At 61.0% G+C, this 22,748-nt stretch overlaps 2 protein-coding genes across 7 annotated transcripts in view; one reads left to right on the top strand and one right to left on the bottom strand.

Annotated features, from left to right (window-relative positions):
- The first annotated feature begins 1,983 nt into the window (after positions 1-1,983).
- Positions 1,984-7,273, top strand: PRR36 (proline rich 36). Of its 2 annotated transcripts, XM_042250019.2 has the most exons (7): positions 1,984-2,389; positions 2,927-3,201; positions 3,314-3,413; positions 3,656-3,768; positions 3,851-6,040; positions 6,286-6,776; positions 6,898-7,273. In XM_042250019.2, the coding sequence occupies exons 1-7, from the start codon at positions 2,028-2,030 to the stop codon at positions 7,060-7,062; spliced, it is 3,696 nt and encodes a 1,231-aa protein (XP_042105953.1). In that variant the 5' UTR covers positions 1,984-2,027; the 3' UTR covers positions 7,063-7,273. The 2 variants fall into 2 exon arrangements, with proteins under 2 accessions (XP_042105953.1, XP_042105954.1); XM_042250020.2 differs by having other exon boundaries at positions 6,286-7,015.
- Positions 7,274-10,011: 2,738 nt separating this feature from the next.
- Positions 10,012-22,748, bottom strand: part of EVI5L (ecotropic viral integration site 5 like) — a 32,524-nt gene continuing 19,787 nt past the window's right edge. For 4 of the 5 annotated variants that reach the window (XM_042250022.2, XM_042250023.2, XM_027969728.3 and 1 more), the window contains 12 exons: positions 22,126-22,223; positions 21,978-22,038; positions 18,960-19,013; positions 18,105-18,137; positions 16,913-17,053; positions 13,956-14,084; positions 12,536-12,676; positions 12,300-12,455; positions 12,067-12,213; positions 11,893-11,988; positions 11,705-11,800; positions 10,012-11,531 (listed from right to left, as the gene is read on the bottom strand). In XM_042250022.2, coding sequence (XP_042105956.1) covers positions 11,247-11,531; positions 11,705-11,800; positions 11,893-11,988; positions 12,067-12,213; positions 12,300-12,455; positions 12,536-12,676; positions 13,956-14,084; positions 16,913-17,053; positions 18,105-18,137; positions 18,960-19,013; positions 21,978-22,038; positions 22,126-22,223 — 1,437 coding nt within the window. In that variant the 3' untranslated portion in view covers positions 10,012-11,246. The remainder of the gene's footprint in view (positions 11,532-11,704; positions 11,801-11,892; positions 11,989-12,066; positions 12,214-12,299; positions 12,456-12,535; positions 12,677-13,955; positions 14,085-16,912; positions 17,054-18,104; positions 18,138-18,959; positions 19,014-21,977; positions 22,039-22,125; positions 22,224-22,748) is intronic. The other variant, XM_027969730.3, reaches the window with a different exon arrangement.

Below are 22,748 nucleotides of genomic sequence, written 5' to 3'. Positions count from 1 at the left end.
TCAGGAAGATCCTCTGGAGAAGGAAATGGCAACTCACTCCAATATTTTTGCCTGGAGAATCCCATGGACAAGAGGAGCCTGGAGGGCTATAGTCCTTGGGGGTCCCCAAAGAGTCAGACATGACTGAGCAACCAGTACTCTCACTTCAGTGGCATTAAGTAATTTCACAGTGTTGGGCAACCATCCCCACCATCCGTCTTCACAACTTTTTTCATTTTGCAAAAACTGAAACTCTGTCCTCATGGAACACGAATTCACTATTCCTCTTCTCCAGCCCCTGGCACTCAGCGTTATACCGTCCATCTCAATGAATCTGAATCCTCTGGGGACCTCATATAAGTGGATCACAGTGGCTATATCGTTTTACATTCCCACTAATGGTACACAAGTGTTCTTATTTCTCCATATTCTCACCAGTACTTGTTTATTTATAACCAGCTTTTAAGGTTTTGTGAACCTGAGGTAGCTATCTATTGCTGTGTAACAAACTGTCCCAAAACCTAACTCCTTAGGACAACAAGAATTTACTGTCTGACAGTTACTCAGGACTTCCCTGGTAGTTCAGCAATAAAGAATCTACCTGCAATGCAGGAGACAGAGGAGAAAAAGGGTTCTATCCCTGGGTTGGGAAGATCCCCAGAAGAAGAAATGGCCACTCACTCCAGTATTCTTGCCTGGGAAATCCCATGGACAGAGAAACCTGGTGGGCTATTGTCCATAGGGTCACAAAGAGTCAGACTCAACTGAGGGACCTGAGCTCACGTGCAGCTTCTCAGGGTGAGGAATCAGGGACAGTGGCTACAATGAGTGGTACAAGTCTCCCTTCCCTGGACCCCAACAACCCTTGAGTTGCTTTCTGTCACTGTCTATAGATTAGCTTGCAATTTCCAGAAGGTTGTATGAATGGGACCACGCAGGGCATTCTCAAGCTCTCTGTATGAACAAAAGTGATGGGGACGAGGTGGGGCAGAGGGAGCTGGTTCTTTGGAATGGGATAGTGAGTAGCTAAGAGTCTGGAGAGATTGGGCTTGAGAGCAGAGAGCCCAGTGTTTCTGTGGGGTCGATGTGGTCTTTTATTTTTTAATTAATTGATTTGGCTGCACTGGGTCTCAGTTGCAGCACACAGGATCTTCAGTCTGTGTTACGACACACGGGATCTTTAGTTGTAGCAGGCAAACTCTTAGTTGCAGCATGTGGGGTCTAGTTCCCTGTGTTGGGAGGGTAGCCACTGAACCACCAGGGAAGTCCCCAGTGTGGTTTTGAGTATAAGCAGAGGTGCAGGAGGGTGCCTGGCACTGTCCCCCAGCTCAGGGCGGCTGAAGACGGCCATCTCCCTCTTCATGCTTCTATCCCCTCCATGCCACAGTCCCCTATCAAGGTACTCCAGGTGGCCCCTGCACCAGTTGTCAAGTCACCAAAATGACACCCCTACTCCCTCAGGCTGGGCTGGGAAACCTCGAACGGGATTTCTTCAGCTCCTTCATGCACTGGTTTTGACACCTCCAGCACCCTCCCCCACCCCCCCAATAATCTCATCTCCCCAAAGCCTGGCTCTATCCAGAAGCTTTTGCTGACTTGACTTTATCTGACCCGAGAGGGTGTGGAGAGTGGGGGTGCGCTGCCCTGTAGAAGGTTGGGTCACTTCTCACCAGCCTCGGTCTCTCTCTCCCCCTCATTCTTTTTTCCTCTCTTCCGCCAAATCGGGGCCTACCCCTACTTTCCCAGGGCTTCATTCTCCCACCAGTCTCCCGAGCTCAACGAGATAGGAGGTTTCCTGGGGTCTGTGAAAAAGCTTTGGGTAAAAGAGAGGTGGAAGCCCCAGGAAACCTGGGTCCGGGGGCAGCCTCTGCGGTCGCGAAGGCAAAGACTGGGCCAGGGACATCAAGAGGCCGGATTGGCGAACTGGGCACGAGGCGCGATGGTCCCGCCCCTCCTGGTTGCCAGGGCCCAGCCTATCCGCGGTCAGGCCGGCCTCGGGTCTCCAGGTGGTTGGGTGGGGGCCTGGGCAGGTGTGTGTGTGGCAGCGGATGGGGAAGAGGGGGTTAGACTGGATCGGACACCCCAAGGGGTTACCCCCTCCGCGAAGCCCCTCCGGTTGGGTGTCTGAGTCCTCAGGCGCAGCCGCAAAGAAGCCGCCTGTGGCTCCCACGCGCTCCCCCCTCCCCACTCAGTTCCGCGCGCTCCCGCCTGCGCCTTCCCGGTCTGGATCCAGAGCACGCGCCCCCTTCTCCCCCGCCCGCCGCCAAGGGCCGGGCCCGCCTCGCGGCGCCGCCGCCCGCCGCCCCCTCCCCTCGCCTGCCCTCCGCTCGCCGCAGCCACCGCCGCGGCGCTCCCACCCGGCCCCACCCCAGGCGACCCAGCGTGGAGCGGAGGAAGACCGAAGCCCGAGGTGAGCAGTGGCGCGAGCAGGTGGAAAGGCGGCGCGGACCAGGGCCCAGCTGGCGCAGGGGGACGGGCTCGGAACGCGGCTCTTTGTCTCCCAAGCCCGTGCGCGGGCTGCCGGGACCGCTCCTCCTCCCGGCAGGTGCCGGCGTCTCTCCCGGAGGCCCGGGACTGCTCTGGGGGCTGGCGAGGGGACCCGGGTGTGTGCTCATCCCTTCATATGGAACCTGTGGCAGGCCCCCTGGCCCGACGCTGGTGGTCAAGGCCCTGAGGGGGCGAGGGGTAGGTGGGTTGATCTCTAGTCCTGAGAGGGAGCAGAGGCAGGCGTGGCCTGGAGGAAAGGCGATAAGGACGAGACTTGGGGACCACCATGAGCAGCTGCACTGGTGAGTGGTGGGTGGGTGGAAGGAAGTGGATCCAAGCAGAGAATTGGGCACCCATGGGTGGTGACGCAGGAGGAGCAGAGAGGTGCCAGGACCCAGAGCCTTGCAGGCAGCATAGCGGTCCAGGACCTGGGATGCTGATTAATCTGTTTCTTCGTGAGGTGCTGGATGGACAAGAAGGACAAGTCCAGGGCAGCGGCCGCCGGTCGCCTGCCCGCTTCTCGCCCTCCCGGCCTTCCGATCCCCAAGTCCGCAGGGTCTCCACGACCCCCTCCTCCAGTAACCAGCGCGGCTCTCCGAGTTCTGGGAGCAGCAGCCGCCGCAGGGCGAGGGCCCCTGGCAGAGAGAACTGGGGGCATCCGGGGAACCGCTCTCCCGGAGGTTACTCCCCAGTTGGGACCAACGCGGAGCGCTGGGACAGGCCCCCGGAGCCCAGGTACTTCAGCCTCTTTCCCTGATTCTGACCCTATCTTGCCTCCTCTCCTCTGAGGCACCAGCATCCCCTTGATATCTGGGGCACCTGTGTTGACTCGGCCTTCTCCCCACAGCCTCCAGGCCCCCAGCGGCTGGGAGAGGAGAGCGGGCCCCTGCCAGGACCCCAGGCTCAGGCTGTATCTCTAGCCCCGGGCATGCCAGCGCGCCCACCAGGTAACACACAACCCCCCCCCCCCCCCCCGCCCAGTCCCTTAGGCAAGGGTTAGTGTCTCCATCTGGAAGCCTTTAATTAAAGTGTGTGGGAGCACTTGCTGATCACTGGGCGCAAATCGGTGAAAGCTGTTATTAGCTGGCAGAGAGAGCATATGCCCCATTTTACAGATGGGGAAATGTAGACTTGGGAGAGGAAACAGGAGCTGGAGCTTTGCCCTGATCGCAGCCCCTCCTGTCCTCAGACCAGGCCCTCTTGGGCAGAAGGGGCTCCGTCCCCCAACTGAGGAACCTGCGGCCAGAGGAAAAGCCACAGATTCACCCAGAAGAAGCACCCTGAGTACCGGGGCACGGAGAGGTATGTGACCTGGGGGGAGGAACCGGCGGGGTTCCTGACCTGTGAAGTATTGGTGACCTTTGGCCTTCGGTTTTGTCCCCAGACTCTTCTGGGTCCACCCCAGCCATACCCTCCCCGGTCAATTCCCGTCGGCCTCGGGCTGCGGGCGCTGAGGTGGGTGTCCCCCGGGCAGCTCCAAGTGCCCGGCTCCGGCCCCCGACGACTGAGGCCTCCAGGAAATCCGTGAACAGCGCCCCAGAACGCAGCGCGGCGGAGCCGAGCCCTGCCGCCAGGAGGCGACCCAGCGCCGGCGGGAGCCTCCAGAGGCCAACCTCGCGCCCCCTGGGCTCTGGCGTCACCCCTCTATCCTCCCCTGTCCGCTCTGGAGCCTCCCCGGCTGGAACACCCCGGGCTCTTGTTCAGCCCAAGTCGAAAGGGCTGCAGACCCTTCGTGTCCCACAGGCCACATCCCCCAGGAAAGGCGCAGCCCCAGTGAGGGGCCTTTCTCCTCTGGCCACATCCTCTCTACCTTGTCCTACCGCACCGCCTCCGCGTGTCCCAGCCACTCCCTCTCGGGACGCGCTCCCTCCTTCTCCACCGACCACGCCCCCCTCCCAGGCCCTCAGCCGGTCTTTGACCACGCCCCATTCACTAGCCCCTCCCTCTTCGGCTCCACCCTCTCTGCTGACCCTCCCCTCTCCCCCGGCCACACCTCCTTTGCAGGCTCCACACACACACCTGGGTACATCCTTTCTGGAGGGGTCCGCCTCTCCTTTGGCCATGGCCCCTCTCCCTCCAGTTTCACCCGCTCTGCATAATGTACTCCCCACCGAGGCGTCTTTGACTTTACCTCCTTTTCCAGCTCTCCCCTCTCCCTTAGCCACACCACCTTCGGCAGGTCCTCTACCACCAGCCGCTGCCCCCATACAAGCCCCTCTGTCTCAAGCAGCATCTGTGAGGAACCTGTCCTCTCCCCTAGCCACACCCCCTCCTCAAGCTCCTTCCGCTCTGGCCACGCCCCCTCCGCAGGCCAGTCCTCTGTCTCCACCTCTTCAGGCCACGCCCTATACACTGGACACGCCTCTCACACCCTCTCCACAGGCCTCACCCTCTCAGACCACACTCTCTCTGCAGGGTTCTCCCCGTTCAGAGTCTCCCTCTCCCCTGGCCAGGCCTCTGCTACAGACTCCACCTCCTCTGGCTACTTCCCCTCGACAGGCCATTCCTATACAGACCCCATCTCCAGCCTCACCACCTTTGCGGGCGACCCCTCCTCCGCTGGCCGTGCCTCATCCGCACTCTCCACCTTCTCTGACCACGCCTTCTTTACAGGCCACTTCCCCTCAGAGCCTGCCTCCCCTGCTGGCTCCACCTTCTTTGGTCTCACCTCCTTTGCAGGCCCCACCCTCTCCTCCCCCTGCTTCATCTCCTCTGCATGATCCTCCCTCTCTTCGGGCTCTGCCCCTACAGAGGGGTCCACCTTCTCTGGCCTCGCCTCCTCTTCAGGCTTCCCCTTCTCCCCCTGCTTCATCCTCTCTGCAAGACTCTCCCTCTCCCCAGGCGACACCCCCTCCGCAGGCTCTACCTTCTCTGAGCACGCCCCCTTTACAGGCCACTCCTCCTCAAAGCCTGCCTCCTCTGCAGGCTCCACCTTCTCTGGCCTTGCCCCCTCTTCAGGCCCCTCCTTCTCTCCCTGCTTCACCCCCTCTGCAAGACTCTCCCTCTCCTCTGGCCACACCCCCTCCGCGGGATCCGCCTTCTTTGAGCACGCCCCCTTTACAGGCCACTCCTCCTCAGAGCTTGCCTCCTCTGCAGGCTCCACCTTCTCTGTCCTCGCTCCCTCTACAGGCGGGTCCCTCTCCTTCTGCTTCACCCCCTCTGCAAGACCCTCCCTCTCCTCTGATCACGCCCCCACCACGTGCTCCACCTTCCCTGGCCTTGCCGACTTTGCAGACCCCTCCCTCTCCCCCTGCCTCACCTCCTCTGCAGGCCCCACGCCGCCCTCCAACCCCAGGTCCCGATGCCCCCATCTCGGGCCCACGGCTGACCCTGGCGCTGGCCCCGGGCCCACCGCCGCCGCCGTCGCGCAGCCCATCCAGTACGCTGAGTGGCCCGGACCTGGCGGGCCACAGCAGCAGCGCCACCAGCACGCCCGAGGAGCTGCGCGGCTACGACAGTGGGCCCGAAGGAGGCGCCGCAGCCTCTCCGCCTGCCGATGCCGAGCTCGCCGCCTGCCACCCGGCAGCTTGGAGCCGAGGTTCCGCGCCGCCTCTGGCCATCCGTAGCACCCCGGGTAAGCAGTCCTCCGGACTCTGTGGAGCAGTAGAAGGGGCGAGGGTCTGGGATGTGAGAGGGCGGGGTCGGAGGCTCGGCTCGGGGGCAGGACAGTTGGGTCTGAGGGCGGAGCTGAAGGGAGGGGCGGAGTCTCGTGGCGGGGGTGGGGCTTCCCGCTCTCGCTGTGCATCCCCGCCCCTCTCCCTCTGCTTCACCCCCTCTGCAAGACCCTCCCTCTCCTCTGATCACGCCCCCACCACGCAGGAGCGCCCCTGCCTTGGTCTCCTGCATCCGGGTCGGGCTCTGCTGATGGCTTGTGCACCATCTATGAGGCTGAAGGTCCCGAGTCGGCGAGTCCCGCCACAGACGCGCTGGATCCCGGGCCTGGGCCCGGCGCGGGCGGTGGGAAGGCGGCGGCCGGAGCTGTGGCTGGTTCGGCCTCTCGTGGCGCGAAGCCGGCGCGCTTGGGAGAGCTGCCGCTGGGGGCGCTGCAGGCGAGCGTCGTGCAGCACCTGCTGAGCCGGACGCTGCTGCTAGCTGCGACCGAGGAGGCCGCGGGAGGCAGCGGTGGTCCAGGGGGCGCCGGAGGTGGTGGCAGCGCGGGGGGCGCCCGCACTGCGTTGAGCGACGCCGAACTGGGCCGCTGGGCCGAACTGTTGTCTCCGCTGGACGAGTCCCGCGCCAGCATCACCTCAGTCACTAGCTTCTCCCCGGATGACGTGGCTTCCCCGCAGGGTGACTGGACCGTGGTAGAGGTGGAGACCTTCCACTGAGCCCGACCCTGTCCCCACCCGCCCACCCCACCCGACCCCTGCCTTAGGATTTGCCCCTCAGGTTACACTTAAAGGTCTTAGATTTCCTCCTCCCTTCCTCCAGGAGCCTGGCTTCCCATGGAATGGTCTCAGTCCCTTTAGAGCCCTAGAATTTTGGTCCAGGCTTGCGACCCATTGGGGAAGACAATGGCACCCCACTCCAGTACTCTTGCCTGGAAAATCCCATGGACGGAGGAGCCTGGTAGGCTGCAGTCCATGGGGTTGCTAAGAGTCGGACACGACTGAGCGACTTCACTTAACTTCACTCTTGCGACCCAACCACACCTTTGGCCAAGGCCCTCCCCTTGAGCCCCTCGCCTTTGGCCTAGAACGCACTCCCGCACCCCTCGAGCCCCGTCCGTTCCTCGGCCTAGACTCTTCCCGGTGTCCAGTGTATTGTCTTCCGCGCAGCCCGAGTTTGCAATAAAGCGAAGACTGAGGCCTGTTCACTTTCTCCTTCGCGGTCTCGGGCTGGGGGGCCTCCTGGGTGCATCCGACCACAAGGCGGCGCGAGCGGCCAGGCAGGCCATGCTGGCGGCTGTGCACGGCAGGTTGTAGCTCTGGTTGAAGGCTTTCCCCAGAGTTCCTCCACTGAGGGTAGGGGCGTGCAAGGAGGGGCTGCGGTGGGATCAGGAAATGCTGAGAGTTCCCGTGGTCCAGCGCCGTGCACCCACCAGCGTGCGTGAATGTAGGCATTCTTATGCCTGACTTCTCATGGAAATATCAAGTGCAGGAGGGGCCCAGGTGGGGCTGCGCGAGAAAGTGAATGAACGAGGTGTGCCCGGTGTGGCCAGCTGACCAAGCTCTTCCTATACTCTGCCACGGGAGCAGGCACTCCTTGCAGGGCTGGGGGAGACACTTGGGGAGGGATTGCTTGGATCTCAGGAGAGGGTGCAAGCCACTTCCTGAGGTTCTTCCTCACAGTGTGCACCCCTTTACTTTCTACACCCTGGGGTGTTGGAGATAGGGGAGGCCTGAGACTGATGGCCATCTCAGGTCCCTCCAGGGTCTCCCAAGAGGGCACACTGTTCTCTGCTCACCAAGGAGGCTGCAGTGCAAAGAGCAGCCCCGCAGCTGAGCCCTGGGCTTGGGAAGGGGAGTCACTGCCTCCTGGGCGGACCGCATTGAGGAGCACAGGGAAGGAGAAGCCTTTCCAAGGCTGATGGGAGATCTGGGCATGCTTCCGTTGCCCATTCCTCTCCAGGTGCCCTCACCATGCCCCTCTGGGCCTGCCTCCCAGCCATGGGCCTTGCCTTTCATCCCAACTTAGGACGTCCCCCCTAAGCCCTCTAGCCAGGCATCCTTGCCTGTGCACCAATGTCGAGGGTCCTCACCAGAGCCAACCACTGCCTTTGCTTGTCTCCCCGAGTCAGAATTCCTTGCCCTTCCTCCCACAGTCCAGTCATCCTGACTCTAGCTCCTTTAAACCACAGCCCAGGCCCTCCTTCTTCCCAAGTACCCGTGCAGGAAATGGATCCCCTAGGCCTTTCCTCCCCAAGGGTGTCCTGCTTTACATCCAAAATGATGGCGGCCCGAGGGGAACCACAATCCTCAGGACAGGTAGATGGACAGAGAGGGACCCCATGTGGGGCTATTTCTCTGCCCACAGACCCAGTCCCTGAAGCTGGGTTCCTGCTGGTCCCCACCCCAGAAGCAACTGCCTCCCAACCTAGGATCTGAAGAGAAATTGGCCCAGTCTTGATGGGATACTGTCACCTCCATCCCTGGGAGCTGATCAGTTAAGGTGACAAACTCCAGAGGTTCCTTTTCTAAGCTGGGCCCTGGTGAGGATCTGGGTGTCCTTGTTTCCAGATGCTGAGACAAGCCCAAGGGTAGGGGCTGACTCGTGACATGTTGGGTAGCTGAGGCCCCAAGGCCAGCCCTCGAGAAGGAGCAGGGCAGAGCCCCAGTTCTCCCAACTTCCTGCCCCATGCTGGGAGCTAACCGGGTAGAGTTACTCGGTGGGAGCAGGAGAGGCAGGCAGCCATGGTCAAGGTCTCAGTGTTCAAACTGTGTGGTGGGGATGGTGATGGGTCTACAGGAGCTGTGGTGTGAGAGGGGCGCAGCTGTCCCGGTGCATGACAGGTGTTCTGCTTGCTGCTCTGCAGGTATCATGCAGCAGAGCAGGGCACACTTTGTGGGTCCACACCGGGCGTAGAGGCCAGGGCCAGGCTGGTATCTGGCTGGACCCAGTTAAATGTCTCCCCCAGGAAGCCTTCCTTGCCATCCCTGGATCTGACTCCCTGCGCTAGCTGGGAGTACGCCTCAGCTCTGTGGGCAACCCTAAAAAAAACCCTGCCTCTCTGGGCCTTCTTTCCCCAGAGCAGTCCCCACTGCCTGGCTCAGTTTTGTCTCTGTGCTGACCCCCAAGACTGTAGTCCCTCTGATGGTGCCCCTCTCACCTAAGCCCTCCATGGCTCCCCAGTACCCTCAGTTCAAAGTGCAAAATCTTTCTTCTCCTGATTTGAAAACCCCCTTCCCAGTCTGGCCATGCCCACTTTCTCCTGTTCCTTCTTCACAGATCTCACGTGTCTCCTGCTGATCCCTCCACATCTCACCCTTATGCTTCTGCCCTTGGAGATGCATCCACCCCCCACCTCTTCCAAGAAACCTTCCCTGATCTCCCTACACATTCATCTAGGCACTTGCCACTCTTAGTGCAGGCTTATCCCTGTCTGTCTCCTCCACTGCACTTGGGACCCCTCAGAACCAGGCTCAAAGCAGAAAACCCTGAAGGCTGCGGGAAGTACATGCCAAATGGAGGAAACTAGATCCTGAATCCTCCTGAGGCCCCAAGCCCAAGCCCCTTCATTCTCCATGACTCTCAGGGGAGGCCCTGGCTGAAATGCCCTGATGGGAAATCATGGCCCACTCTCTCCATGTCCAGAGCCATCCTCCTGAAAATGCCTGCTCTAAGGGTGCATCTGACCTGTTCCTCCAATACCAACCTCTCTCTTCCTACCCCCACACTTAATGTTCACACGCACAGTGTGAACTTTGCTCTTCCACACTGCACCCCATCCTAGGCAGCCTCTTTGGGGCCCTGCTGGCCTGCTGTGACCTGTGCCCCTGGTTCTCTTAGACAGTGGGAGGCTCCCAAGGGCATAGACAGCCTCCTCCCTTCCCCGCTGCTTCACAAGGGGCCAGGGACCCCCAGGCCTGCCCCACTCAGCGCCCCTTGTTGTGACTGTGTAAATACACTTTATTTTCCATCTTTCCCGCCTGGGCGACATGTGGAGTGTGAACAGGCAGTGTGCAAAATGGTGGTGGGCAGTGCGGGGGGCATGTGGGTGAGCCCCTGGGATGCCCACCCTGGTCCCCAGGCTTTGTAACACTGAGTGGGCGACCGGGAAGAGGGGACTGAGCATGGATCTCCACCCCAGGAAGCGCCAGGGGGACTGTTTGTGATGCTGTTCTAGGCTCCAGGAGCACCGAGAAGGTCAGCCCGGGGGTCATGAGGTCCCGGGGGGTCGGGTCTGGGGGCATCGTTGGACTTTGGCACCGTTCTTGGTTCTGACTCAGCAGAGACCACGGGACCACTGTGAGCAGGTTGTGGGGGGAACTCAGCCAGGAGGCCTCCTCCCCTGGGGCTGGAGGGTGGGGCTAGGGATACAGAGGAGGAAGGGACTTGGAGGCTGGGGATCCCCTGGAGAGGAGGCTAGCCTGCATGGGGAGCCCCTCTCCCCTGTCACTGGCCAAGCTGGGGTGATGGGGCTGCCACAGAGGAAGAGGTGGGGTGCTGGGGAGGGGGAGGTCTCTCCACTTCCTTACAGCTGCTCTGGCCTCTAGGAAATAGGGACAGGTACTGCCCAGGCCCTGGCTGGTTCCAGCTAGCCGGTCACACCCTGGCAGCCCTGCACTCAGTAGGGGGGACTTTGGTTTCTGTTGCAGGGGCCACAATGCCTGCACCAGGCAGGGAAGCCCTGCCTGGCCATCTATCTCCAGAGGCCAAGGGTCCCCAGGGCCTTCATGGGTGGTAAAGTCTGGCCTACAGGGGCACCTTCCTCCTCAGGCCTGCCCCAGAGCCTGGGCCCTTCCCGGCAGGGCCGCTGTTGTCCCAGGAGGAGGCCGGCTAGGAGAGGGAGCTTCCGTTGGTGCAGTCCTGGGACCCTTGGGTCCTCCTGGCCCTGGCTGTTAAGAGAGGCAGACCTTCCAGGTAAATGGGCCGAGAAGGGAACGGACCAAGATGGGTAAAACACTGCTGGGGAGGGTGGGCCTGCCAGGGCACTGTGAGGATCCCCAGCCTCTGGCCCTGCCCTCTGTGCCCAGCTATGTGCTGGGCCTGGCCCTCTGGGTGGGTGAAACCGCCAAGGGCCTGGAGTCTGTGAAGAGCTGGAGCCCATGCAGGAGCGGGCTGGCGGCGGCCCACCCGCCTATCCCCGCGCCCTGGCGCCGAGCACGCGGGGCACGGCCTCAGTTGTCCAGGCCCTGGCTGTAGGGCGCAGCCAGCTCGTCGGCGTCGCTGTCGGAGCTACCCTCACTGTCCTTGGCAGGCCGCTCCAGCCGGCGGAAGAAGCGCGCATCGCGCGGGGACAGCGGGTAGAGCGCATCCTGCAGGGCGGCGCCCACGCCCACGCCCACGCCCAGCAGCTCCTCGTCGGACGACGGCAGCGAGTCCTCGTCCAGGTGCCGCGCCAGGCCCAGCCCGTCGAAGGCCAGCGGGTCCTCAAAGGGCGGCGGACCCTTCAGCAGCCGCACCTGGGGCAGGGGGTTGGGGTAAGGTGGGACCCGAGCGCTGGAGGCATGCATCGACGTCTCCATAGACGGATTCCGGCCGCCGGGCCCCTCTCCTCTCCCGCTCCCCAAAACGCCGACGCCCGGCCCATCACTGGCCGTGGCCACCGGGGCTCTCACGCCCCTCCCTCGCTCACCTCGGCCTTCAGCTCCTCGATCTGATCCTTGAGCTCGCGGATGTACTGCGACGAGTCCGAGTGGTTCAGCTGGCCCTGGATGCGGCCCTCCTCTCTCTGAGGGCGGGCCGTGCCAGTCAGCACGGGGTCCAGTCCCCGAGCCAGTCCGCGGCGCTCCCCCCGCCCCACCCCTCGGCCTCACCGCTCACCTGGATCTCCAGCTCCGCGATGCGCTGCCGCATCTCGGCCACCGCCGCCATGCTGTCCGCCTCCCGCAGGCGCACGGCCATCACTTCCTCCTTGCTCTGGGGGCGGGGGTGGGGGAAAAGGGGTCAAGGGGCGCGGCAGGGCTTAGGGGATGGGGGGAGTGGGGGTGCGGGCACCTTGCACTCGGCCTCCGCCTGCTTGCGGCGGCTCTCGCTGAGCTGCGTCTGCAGCCCCTTGTTCTGCGCCGCCAGGTACTGCAGCTTCTCTTGCAGTGCCGCGCGCTCAGCCTCCACACGGTTCAGCAGGTTGCGGTGGATGTGGTCCTGGGGGCGGATGGGCGGGGGTCACGGCCTTGCCGAGGGCCCGACCCCGAGCGCCGAATTCCCTCCCCGGGCCGGCCTCGGCCCACCTGCGTCTCGAGCTCCACCACGCGCTGCCGCAGCTCTCGACCCTCGGCCAGCGCCTGGGCCTCGCGCAGCCGCACGCTCATCAGCTCGTCCTGCAGCTCGCCCAGGACCAACTTCCGCGGGGACTCCTTCCAGCGGCCACCGCGGGACAGGTGGGCCTGCGAGGAGAGGTCGGCGGTCAGCCTGCGCCCGGGCCCCCGAGGCCGCTTCGACCGCCGGGAACGAGGCCCGCCCTCACCTGCCAGGTGTCCGAGAGCTCCTGCAGCTGCAGCTTCAGCTCCCGCGCCGAGGCCACCGCCTCACCCTCCCGAACCTTGAGCGCCTTCAGCTCCTCCTGAAGCCGAGCCACGTTGTTCTCGTCGGGCAGCGAGCTGTTCCTCTGCGGGGAGAGGAGCGCTCAGAGCTGCCCGCAGGCCTCACTCCCCAGCCCCTTCTCCTCTGGGCTTCACCACAGGCAGCCGGGCTGGGAGAGGGTGCACCCTGGACACCCGGATGCCCAGGGGAATGAGGAGGAGGCCCCCGGGAGGAGACCCCACCCTCGCAGCCCCTGCTGGAAATACTGGTCTGTAAACCCGGCTGTAGTAACAGCACCTGCTCTCTCAGGGGGCTGGTCCAGGGCAACCCCCACACCATAAGTGATTGTTGATAACACCAGGAGAGCAGCGAGGCCAGGTGCTCCTCACCTGGGAATCTGAGATCCTCACCCTCCTGGCCCAGACCTGGCCCAGCAGAAGCTGAGAAGGTTTCAGCACAGCCCTCAGGGGACAGAGGGCCGGCCTAGGCCCTATCCTGGCCTCCCAAGGGCTCAGTGATGAGAGATTTATGCTCCAGCCTCTTGGACCAAAAGCCAACTTGCTGCAGGAGGTTCTTGCTGCCCCTTGTCTGGGAGTTGGGGGGAGGGTGGTGAAACTTCTGGGCCCACATTTCCCTCTGATGTAGAGAGGAGAGAGGAAAGCCCAGTCTGGGTGGTGGGTCTGTTAGGGACTGTGAGGCCAATGGCCCCATGCAAGGCTGTGGCAGAGACACCCCACCTAGGAGGACACCCCAAACTGCAGCTTGAAGCTGGGGTGGGGGGTGGGGGGTAATGTGTGTGTGGCTTCCACTAGTGGGTGAGTACTGCCCTCTGGTGGCCAGGGCATTTCCCTTCTGGTGGCTCAAAGGAATTGAGACAATAACCAGGCTGGAAGGAACTGGAAGGGACCAAGAGGCCTGGTGCTCCCTGCAGGGCTGCAGGTGGGAGAAGGCGGCCCCCTAGGTGGTGGGGCTGTGGAGGGGAGCAGCCTTGATGGGCCTGCGCCTTCCCTTCCCCCTGCAGCTCAGGGCCTGAGGGGGACATACACAGTCAGGGTGGGCTGTCCAGGGGGCCTGACAGCCGCTGTGGTGCTGGCCTGGTGGCTGGCATATGAGGGCAGGCGTGGCTCTCATGGAGTCGTGCTGCTGTGTTTGTGTGTGTGTGCGTGCCTCCGGGGCTTGAGTGGTACATACCTTGCTGTGGAGACTATGGGGGAGGAGGCAGGGGAAGGGCTCTGACTCCAGGGCCTGGCCCTCAAGTCCCTGGGGCTGCCCCCCTTATCCTTGGCAAGGGCCCGGCTGTCACCTCCCAGGGGCGCCCTCACTGCCCCATCTCCAGGGTGCACCCAGCGGCCGCTCAGTCACACCTTTTCCATGTCCAGAACCTTGTCCTGCATCTCCCGAAGTGCCCCCAGGGTCTCGGTCTCCCGAAGCCGTGACTGCTCCAGCTCCGTCTCCAGGTGGGCCACAAAGTCTTCGGTGAGGCGCGGGTTATCCTGGGGGGCAGGCAGAGGGCTGTGCTGGGCGACAGGCTGCGGTTGGAGGTGGGCAGCTTTCCTGCCAGCCAGGTGAGGGCCCAGGCCTGGGCCCACCTCCTCCGCCCCCAGGGCCAGGAGCGGGGCTTAGGTTGTGGGTGCAGAGGAGGGCAAGGAGAAAGCCCATATACCCTGGAGGGGCAGAACACCACAGGGGCCCTGATGCTTTGTCTTGGGGTCCTGGGAACACCACACATGGCCTCAGGAGGCCCCCTGAGGGACACCAATGGCTGGTTCACAGAATCATTGGGGTGAGTATGCAGAGCGAGTTCTCTGGGCGCTGCTTCCTGCTGTGTGGTCTGTGGCCTGACCACACCATGGGGGTTGTGAGGAGCAGATGGGGAAAGAGTTGGCTGAGACCACTTTCTTGGTCAGTGTCCAGGGGCTTCTCAGAGGTACCTGGGAGTCCCAGGGGTGACGGGTGGGCCCCATACAGAAGACCTCGAGAGTGAGGAAGGAAGCCCCTGGGGTCGGAGCACAGCCTGCATCTTGCTGCCTGGGTGGCCTGGCAGGGCAGTTCTCTGGCAAGTTGCCCCAGCCACCCTGCTCCTCAGTTGCCCCACCCCCGCTTCCCCACTGACCAGGTCTTCTTCATGGGGCCCTCCTGCCTAACTGCCCAGGTCTGCTTGCTACCCTGGACCACTGGGGGTCTCTGAAGTCCAGGGGTGTGGGTGGCTCTCTCTCGGCCCTGGGCCCTGTGGCAGCTCTGCCCAGTTGCATCTCTTCCAGGGGCCCCACCAGCATCTCCCACACTCCCTCCCTGCATCCCTCTGCCTTGCAGTGACATCCCTGCCTCACCTAGCTCTGCAGCAGGCCTAAGGGCTGGAGCCCTGAGGGGGCAGGTGAATGTCTCTCCACCTGGCCTGACGAAGGGCACTGTGCCATGGGTAGGGTTAGTCCAGCCTCAGCTTCCCCACTGGCCTGGCTGCTTCAGAGCCAGGTGGGGCTGCAGCACTTGAGCTTGAGCCGGGAGGTGGATGCGGGTCAGCAGTAGTGAAGTTCTGCCCCTCTGTCCCCAGGAGCAGAGGGTCAACACATAGGGGAGGGATTCTCCTCAGCCAATGACCATTCCTTCTCTCCTCCGTTTCTCAAGCACCCTGTGGTTTCTCCACATCAGGGACCCTCACCTCACTGCCAGGCCCTGCTGGTTCAGCCCTGGGGTGTGGGGAGCTGACAGCACCCTTTCCTGCCCCTCGGGGCCTGTGCTCAGTCATACTTGCGAGTTTGGAGGCCACAGCTGCCAGTGGGTTACCACATCAGGAAGGCAGCTGCTGGGTGTGGCTGGAGGAGAGTTCTGGAAGCCCTCTTTGGGGGAAGTGGACTCTGCCATGCTTCAGCTCATGGGCTGTCCACCACCCACCTGAGTTCATGACTCCACAACAGACTTGGGCTGCCCCCCACCTTATCCCCAACCCATCAGCTCAGGCTGGTGGGCACAGACCAGACCCTCTTCTGAGGGCAAGGTGTTGGGCACTGGAGGGGGTTACCCTCCCTCATCCCCACTCCTACCATGCATGGCTGAGGAAGGCTGCACCCCCTGAGGAAGCTCTGAAACTGAGCTCCCCTGCTGAGTGTATGATTAACCTCTCTACCCCCCAAAACTTTATTGCTTTTCCTGTGCCACCCTTCTCTTGAGTTTCAAAGAAAATGGAGGGGCTGAAACCAAGCAGGATCCCGTGGGTCCTCCTGGGTACAAAAGCCCTTCCGTGTCCCTGTTTCTTGTTTGTAGAAAAAGGCTGTAGTCTCCAAGGCCTCCGCTGAGTTCCAGAGAGCAGCCTCAGGCAGTAAATGATGAGGACCATAGAGTCCCAGGACGCCTAGGCCCTCCTGAAGGAGTAGAGATAACTACTTGACATGGGTCTTTGAGTTCTTCTGCAGAAATTAAGAGCCCCAGCCAGGTGGAGCATGGTGACTACACACTGACCACCAGCACCAGGCCCCAGACTGGTTGTAGCAAGAGGGTTGATGATGACTGAGGTTCCCTAAACATCACCCTGTTTCCTCACCACCAGCCAATCAGGAGAAGGTCCATGAGCTGACCCTGTGTACTAAGACCCTCTCCCCTGGCACTCTCTTAAAAAAAGACCCTGCCTAGGGGCTTCCCTGGGGGTCCAGTGGCTAAGACTCCACACTCCCAATGCAGGGGGCTTGGGTTTGATCCCTGGTTGGGGAACCAGATCCCACATTCCACGACTAGGAGCTCACATGCTGCAACTAGAGATCCCACGTGCTGCAGTGAAGACAGCAGGTCCCGAGCGCCACAGCCAAGACCTGATTCAGCCAGATAAACAAACGAAAGCACTAAAAAACCCCTGCCAAAAAGCCATCGGGGACTTTCTGGGTTCTTTTGAGCATGAGCTGCCCTTTCTCCTTGTTTGCAAAAGACGCTGTAGTTTCCTTCACCACAAGCCGTGTTGGTAGCTGGTTTTGCTGCATGTCAGATGAGTGGGCCTAGGTTTGGTTTGATAACAGCCCAACAGCCCTTCAGACCCTGGAGAGACATCAAGGCTCCCCCAAGGAATCACAGCTCTATCAGTGGAGGGCGGGGTCCCTGCAGGGACAGTTGGGGGAGGGGGGGGAGGCTGACTGTCTTGCCCTCAGTGTAGTAATCTGGTAGGCTGGATGCCCCAGTGGTGGGTGGGAAACAGAAACCACAGGATCCCCCCGGGTGTGGGGCTGGGGGAGACTCTGGGTGCCCTGTCCCCAAGGAAGGAACAGGAGGGCCAGGGGCTGAGGCAGGGCTGACTGGGGCCAGGTGCCCCAGAGCTCTGCAGGCACCGGCCTGGTACCTGCTGCTCCTGCAGCTGCCGGATGGTGCTCTGCGCCTTCTGCAGGTCTTCGGCCGCCGAGCTGCACTGCTGCCGCACCACAGCCAGTTCCCGCTTGATGACGTAGTTCTCCTCTGCCTCCTGTGCGCGCGTCACCTGCCCCTGAGGACAGCGAGGATGAAGTGCCATGACTCTCTGCTCACACCCCCGGCTCTGCCTGGGGCCTGCCAGGGGGGAGGCCCAGAGAGGGTGGAGGCGGGGTGGGAGGAGGAGGAGGACCTCCCACACTCAAGAGCCTGGGATGGGGTGCCCCGTGGGGCCTGGGGATGTTGCGGGGGGGGGGGAGGCAGGAACAGGAACCAGGAGGAATCTGGAGGAACAGACCCACCTGGGACGCAGGCTCTGGCTTGCAGCCTCTGTCCCAGGTGAGGAGAAATAAGTCCTTGTCCACAGGGTGGACAGCACAGCAGAGGCCAGGCTCTGCCACAGATGACGGGGATCTGGGGACAGCCGAGGGCCCAGAGGCTCAGGACGGGCTCCTGGGGGCCAGGTTTGGGGGTACACCTCTCTCCCAACCTCCTTCAGTCCTGGGCCCCCAGACTTCCACCTGCCCAAGGCTAAGACTCCCCAGCCTCATCCCCTTAACCCCCAATTTAGGCCCCCCATTCCAGGCTCAGAGCCACCAGGTGGTGAGGCAGAAGCTTCCAGAGAAAGCCATTCAAGAAGAGGCAGCAGCAGAAACAGGCGAGTGACAAAAGAGGACAGCCTTGCAGGCCAGAGCAGAGAAGAGCGCGAGGGGCCATAAGGGTAGGGGAGAGTGTGTGTGTGTGCGTGTGCGTGTGTGTGTGTATATGTGTGTGTGTGTGTGTGTTGGGGTGGCTCAGCTGTGCACACACCAACCAGGGCCTGTTGCTGATGTAACCTCAGGGTCCCCACCCTTATCCCTACCAGTGTCCCCTGGAGAGAGGAAACCTGTGCATTGCGTGCACTCACACGTGCCCACAGGCACCAGGCCTTCACACGCATGCCCCCTCCCCCAGAGGGAAGCCTCTGTCTCCTGAAGAAGCGGTCCCCAGCCGCCCCCATGCACAGCGCCAGGTCTGCTCCCTCCCCCCTCCTCTCCCGAGGATGGCAGCAGCCAGGGCAGAGGCGTCTGGTGGTCATGTGTGGGCGCCAGGAAGAACTGGGAGAGGGAGAGGAAAAGCTACAGTACCTGTATTAACCTATCAGCCAGAGCAGCGCTCTCCTACCCGGCGGAGGGGTTCCGAGCGACAGGGGGAGGAGGCAGAGCGGAAGGCGCGGGGACAGGAGAGGGGAGACAGACAAGAACCACATGTCACTAACGCGGTGGGCTATCTCTAGAAGCGGGAGAGAGGAGTGAGACCGGAGAACCAGAGAACCAGCAGGAGAGGGCCGGGAGGAAGGCCAAAGCCAGAGCGAGCTCCGTCCTGGGGAGGAGTCTGTGTGTGAGTGGGGGGGAGCAGGGTCACCCATGGGAGCTGCGGGGATGGGGCCTCACCTGAGGAGGGTTGGTGGGGGAGCCCTGGGCCCTGAGTGCAGTTTTAATTTGGAGGCAGAACAAGACTCAAGGCTTTGGGGCAAGAACAAATTCCACTTGCGGTCAGTAGTGGGTCAAGTGAGACTGAGCGGGGAGCTGGAAGTTGAGAGCCCCCATCTCTACTCTCATATTTAAAAACAGGTTGGGGCAAGGGTCAAAGCTATGGCACCCCCTCCATTGTGCACGGCCACCCTCTTCTCCTCCTTTCTTTTGTCACAGCAGCCCACACCCAGGCAGCCCGGGAGGGAGCCAGACCCAAATGGATTTCTGTGTTTGCAGTTAATGGGGTTGTAACTCAGTCCCCTTTCAGGCAAAGCTTCCCCTTGGTCCCCAATTTACACAGCAGCCAAAGTCTCAGGGAAACGCATGGTGGGGCCCATGGGATTTCTGGTGGGAGTTTAGGGTGGGGTTGCGCCTGGGGCGGGAGGCTGGCTGGCCAGCCCTCTGGCTGCTAGGTCCCGCTTAGGACTGAGAGGGTTTGCTGCCGCAGGCTGGCAGCCGCACCCTCACCTTCTCCAGGGTCTCAATCCGCTGCTTCAGGAGCCGGTTCTCCGTCCGAAGCCTCTGTAGTGGGGGGAAGAGGGGAGAGTGAGTCAGAGCCCCGTGTCCTGCTCCTGTGCACCCAGAAGTCTGTCCCCTTGGGGCCAGGCCATCTTCAGGCAGGAGGGCACCAGAGTCTAATGGTCCAAGTTGGTGATTCCAGAAAACAGTCAAGGCCAATTCTCATTTGGAATGGCCCACTAGGTATTTAAAAAAAACAACAACAAATCTTGGTTCAGGAAAACCAATGTGATGGCTTGGGTGGATATGCACTGTGTGAGGGGGTATGGTGGGGGTGGAGGGGGTATGGAGGGGGCAGTCAGCATCCGTGTCCTCCTGTGGAGTCGACTCGGGCCTGTCAAGGGCAGAGCCTTCTGTGTTTTGGGAGAAGCTGCTGGCAGACAATCCCTGCCCCTCACAGCTTGGATTTGAGCCCCAAGGCTTAGAGGACAGACTTGCAGTCTAGGTCCAGGAAAGGAAAGGGGTCTTGCGGAACGTGCATGCTGTTGATGACTACATTTCTGTGTCCTTTTGAGAACCAGCTGCGCCCGACAGTTGTCACTGTCTCCCTCACCCCCCCCCCCTCTAATTTTTGAGGCAGTCTTCCTTCCTTCCACTGTGCTGGTGGTTTTGGTGGGGGTACTCATGGTTTTAGGTTTCTCCACAGCCTTCTGGGAAGCAGGGGAGGTTGACATCCACCTCACTCCTAGTTTCTACCCCAGGGCCCTTTAAGCAGTGGGCCCTTCCATCAGTGGGTCAGCGAGAGTCCTGCTTCCCTGTGTATCACACAGGACATTCTTCTGGAGAGAAGAAGGTGATGGAAACATGCAGAACACACCCAGAAAGCAGCTATGGTCAGAGAGGATCACAGACTTGATTGATGGGCGCTGACTCATGTCAAGAGAAACTGAGTTGGAGGCAGGCAGGGTCTTGCCGGAGGCTCCTAGCTTGCCAGAGTCAAGAGCTGTTGCAGGCCCAGGTCTCTGTCCATCATAGGGATCCAGAACCAGAGTCTTGACCCCTGACCCCTGGATGGTTCTGTCTACTTTCTGGCCTCAACGCACGGATGGCCAAGCTCAGCCATCCTCGGAGGAGCTGAGTGTGCTGACCAACACCTCACCTCGCTCCTCTTCCTCCCAGGAGAAAACCAGATAGGGTGTGAACAAGGACTATGGGGGCCTACGTACTAATCACAGTACTGAAAAATTTTTTGTTCTGTATTTTTGATACTTGGATATCCTGCCGCCTTGCTAATCCCGGAGATACTGCTGCTCCTAGGACTAGTTAATTCCTAGGGACAGTAGACAGCATGCCTGCTGGTCTGCCTTCTACATACTAACCGGTCACACCCCTGCCTACCTCCCTTACCTCTCACACACCAAACCATTATTTCCCATGCCCTCAATTGTCCCAGGACAGGTGGTGACCACTCCTATAGCCCAGAGCCCTGGAAATTATTCAAACCAGCCAATCTTGACTCTCTTGAACCTGCCTACACACCCTCTTGAACCATGACCCACCCCTTCCCAAGGAAATCCCAGCAAGGGCTCTGGCCCAGGCTTTTCTCCTGCCCTGCCCTGATGTTTCCTCATGTGGCCCTGCACACACAGCAGGTGTGCCCCTCTGGGAACTGTGAGTAACAAACTGTCCTTCTAAAGGCAGTTGTCTGTGTTTGTCACCTCACTGTACTTGATGAAAACAAATTCCAGGTTTGCTTTAAAACAGGCAAAAGGTGAAAGGGCACAGGGCAGGGACAAGAGACAAAGCATCTGGCCTGCCCTGCCCTTGGGGGTGCTCAGGCTTGTCTTGTGGGAGATTTCCAGGCTGGGCACGTGTTCTGAGGGTCTGCTGCACCCCTCCCTACTGCTGAGCCCTCCTGGCCACCAGGTGAGAGCAGGCCCTTGTCTGCACGAGCAAGACACATGTACATGTTTGGACTGGTGCATCAGTAATGCTGCCATTCCTGAGAAAGGGAGATGCTTAAAAGTTCAGGACACAAAACTTTCTTAGAAAACCTACCAACAGGGCCAGGACAATAAGGTCCTCTTTCCCCACTCAGATATGGGCAGCAGGTAACCTGGATTATAATCTAGGTTCTGTTTCTGTCTTTCGAGAGGAAGTTGGGATGATGGTGGTGGTTCATAATAACAATCTGAACAGTAGAGCAAGTGTCATCCCCATTTTGCAGAAGGGGACACTGAGGCTCAGAGAGGTGCATTCACGCTCCTGGCAGGTCACCCAGCTGGTTTGTAGTAGAGCCGAGATGGCACTGTGGGACTCTGTCCCTGAAGAAGACAGAGCCAGGCTGTGTTGGGGTTTGCATCTGTGTCTGACCCCCACCCCCACTGGACTGGGGGCCCTCAGTCTCTGCCATGATTCCGGTACATAGTAGGTGCCTGCTAGATGCCTGTGGAGAGATAACCAAGATCATATCTGGAGGGTTGAAAGCAGAGGGAAGGAGATGGAAGGGAGTCTGTGTGTAGAGGCTCTGCATGCCCAGGAAAGACCCTCTGATACTGTGATCTACCAGGAATATATATTTGGTCTTCATCTCTGGTCCTGGCACAGCACTCCTAAAACCCTGGGAATTTTCTTAGAAAGGAATCAAGGTGTTACTTGTTATGTTAATGAGGTGACTTTTGGAAATCCCCCAGGTCACCTAAGCATGGGGCTGGTAGCCAGGTGATCAGATCCTGTGATGAGAGGGTTGGAACTTTCTGCCTGACCTCAGGGAAGGGAGAGGGCTGGGAGTTGAATCTCCATGCACAGGAAACTCCACCTGTTAAACCATGTCCCCAGTTCAGGGGGTGGGGGTGGCTCTTGCTCTCACTCGGCTTGGTGGTGAGTGAAAGGGCAGCTGGGCCAAGGGATCACCCCTCGAGGCTATGGGACACCCTGGTGTGTGGCCCATGCTGGGTGGGGCCACCCTCATCGAGGGGGCTTCTGGGGCATCCTGCCCCAGCCTGGCCCATCTCCACCTGAACTCACCTTGATCTCAATCTGCTCCTCCATCTCCTTGCTCTTCATGGCCGCATACTCCTTCTCCAGCCTGCAGAGAGAGGGGAGGGCCGATGTGCTCACTGTCCCACCCTCAGGGACCCCCTTACTGCCTGCACCCCAGATGCCCGCTACTGACCTCTTCATCTTCTTGGGGTTGTACTTGACCTGGTAAGCCTTGAGGATCAGCTTATCTGGACAGCTGTCGAACTGATGGGGGATCACCCTCTGGAAATACTGTGGGGACATGGGTAGTCACTGACATGTGGGCCCTGACCACCTGGGACCACTCAAGTCCCTGGGAGGCCCTGCTTCCCTGGAGGAGGGGCCTGGGCATGCCAGTAGTGTCAGCCAGAGCCCGTTGGCCTGGGGCCTTGCATGGCCTGGCCCCCTGTGGGCGCTCCATCAGTGTATGTGGATCGAGCGAGCAAGTATGAGAAGCAGGAATCGTGAGAAGGAGCTGCCTGTGGCCAGGACTTCTGTCTGCAGGAGAAGCAGGCTTCGGGAGCTCCTGAGGGGAAAGGCCGGGGTGGGGTCTGAGAAGAGGGGCCTTCATGGTAGGGGCAGGGGGAGCCATGCCACTGACCCAGGGCAGTGAAAAAAGATGAAGGATCAGGGTGGCAGGGAGGAAGCCGAAAGAAGGAGCCCTTGGGGGCCTGCCTGCTCGCCCAGGGCCCCTGGGGCCTCCAAGCAGAGTTTAAGCACACGCTGCTGGTGGACATAGCTTTCTGCAGCTTGGGACTGGGCTGGCTCTGCTCCACA

This window comes from Ovis aries, chromosome 5, assembly GCF_016772045.2.
Source record: "Ovis aries strain OAR_USU_Benz2616 breed Rambouillet chromosome 5, ARS-UI_Ramb_v3.0, whole genome shotgun sequence".
Taxonomy (NCBI): domain Eukaryota; kingdom Metazoa; phylum Chordata; class Mammalia; order Artiodactyla; family Bovidae; genus Ovis; species Ovis aries.
This window is presented reverse-complemented; position numbering and strand designations above follow the sequence as displayed.

Coding starts and splice junctions, on each gene's coding strand:
- PRR36 (XM_042250019.2), top strand. CDS start 2,028: ATGGGGAAGAGGGGGTTAGACTGGATCGGACACCCCAAGGGGTTACCC. Junction 3,202..3,313: donor GACAGGCCCCCGGAGCCCAG/GTACTTCAGCCT, acceptor TTCTCCCCACAG/CCTCCAGGCCCCCAGCGGCT. Junction 3,414..3,655: donor CATGCCAGCGCGCCCACCAG/GTAACACACAAC, acceptor TCCTGTCCTCAG/ACCAGGCCCTCTTGGGCAGA.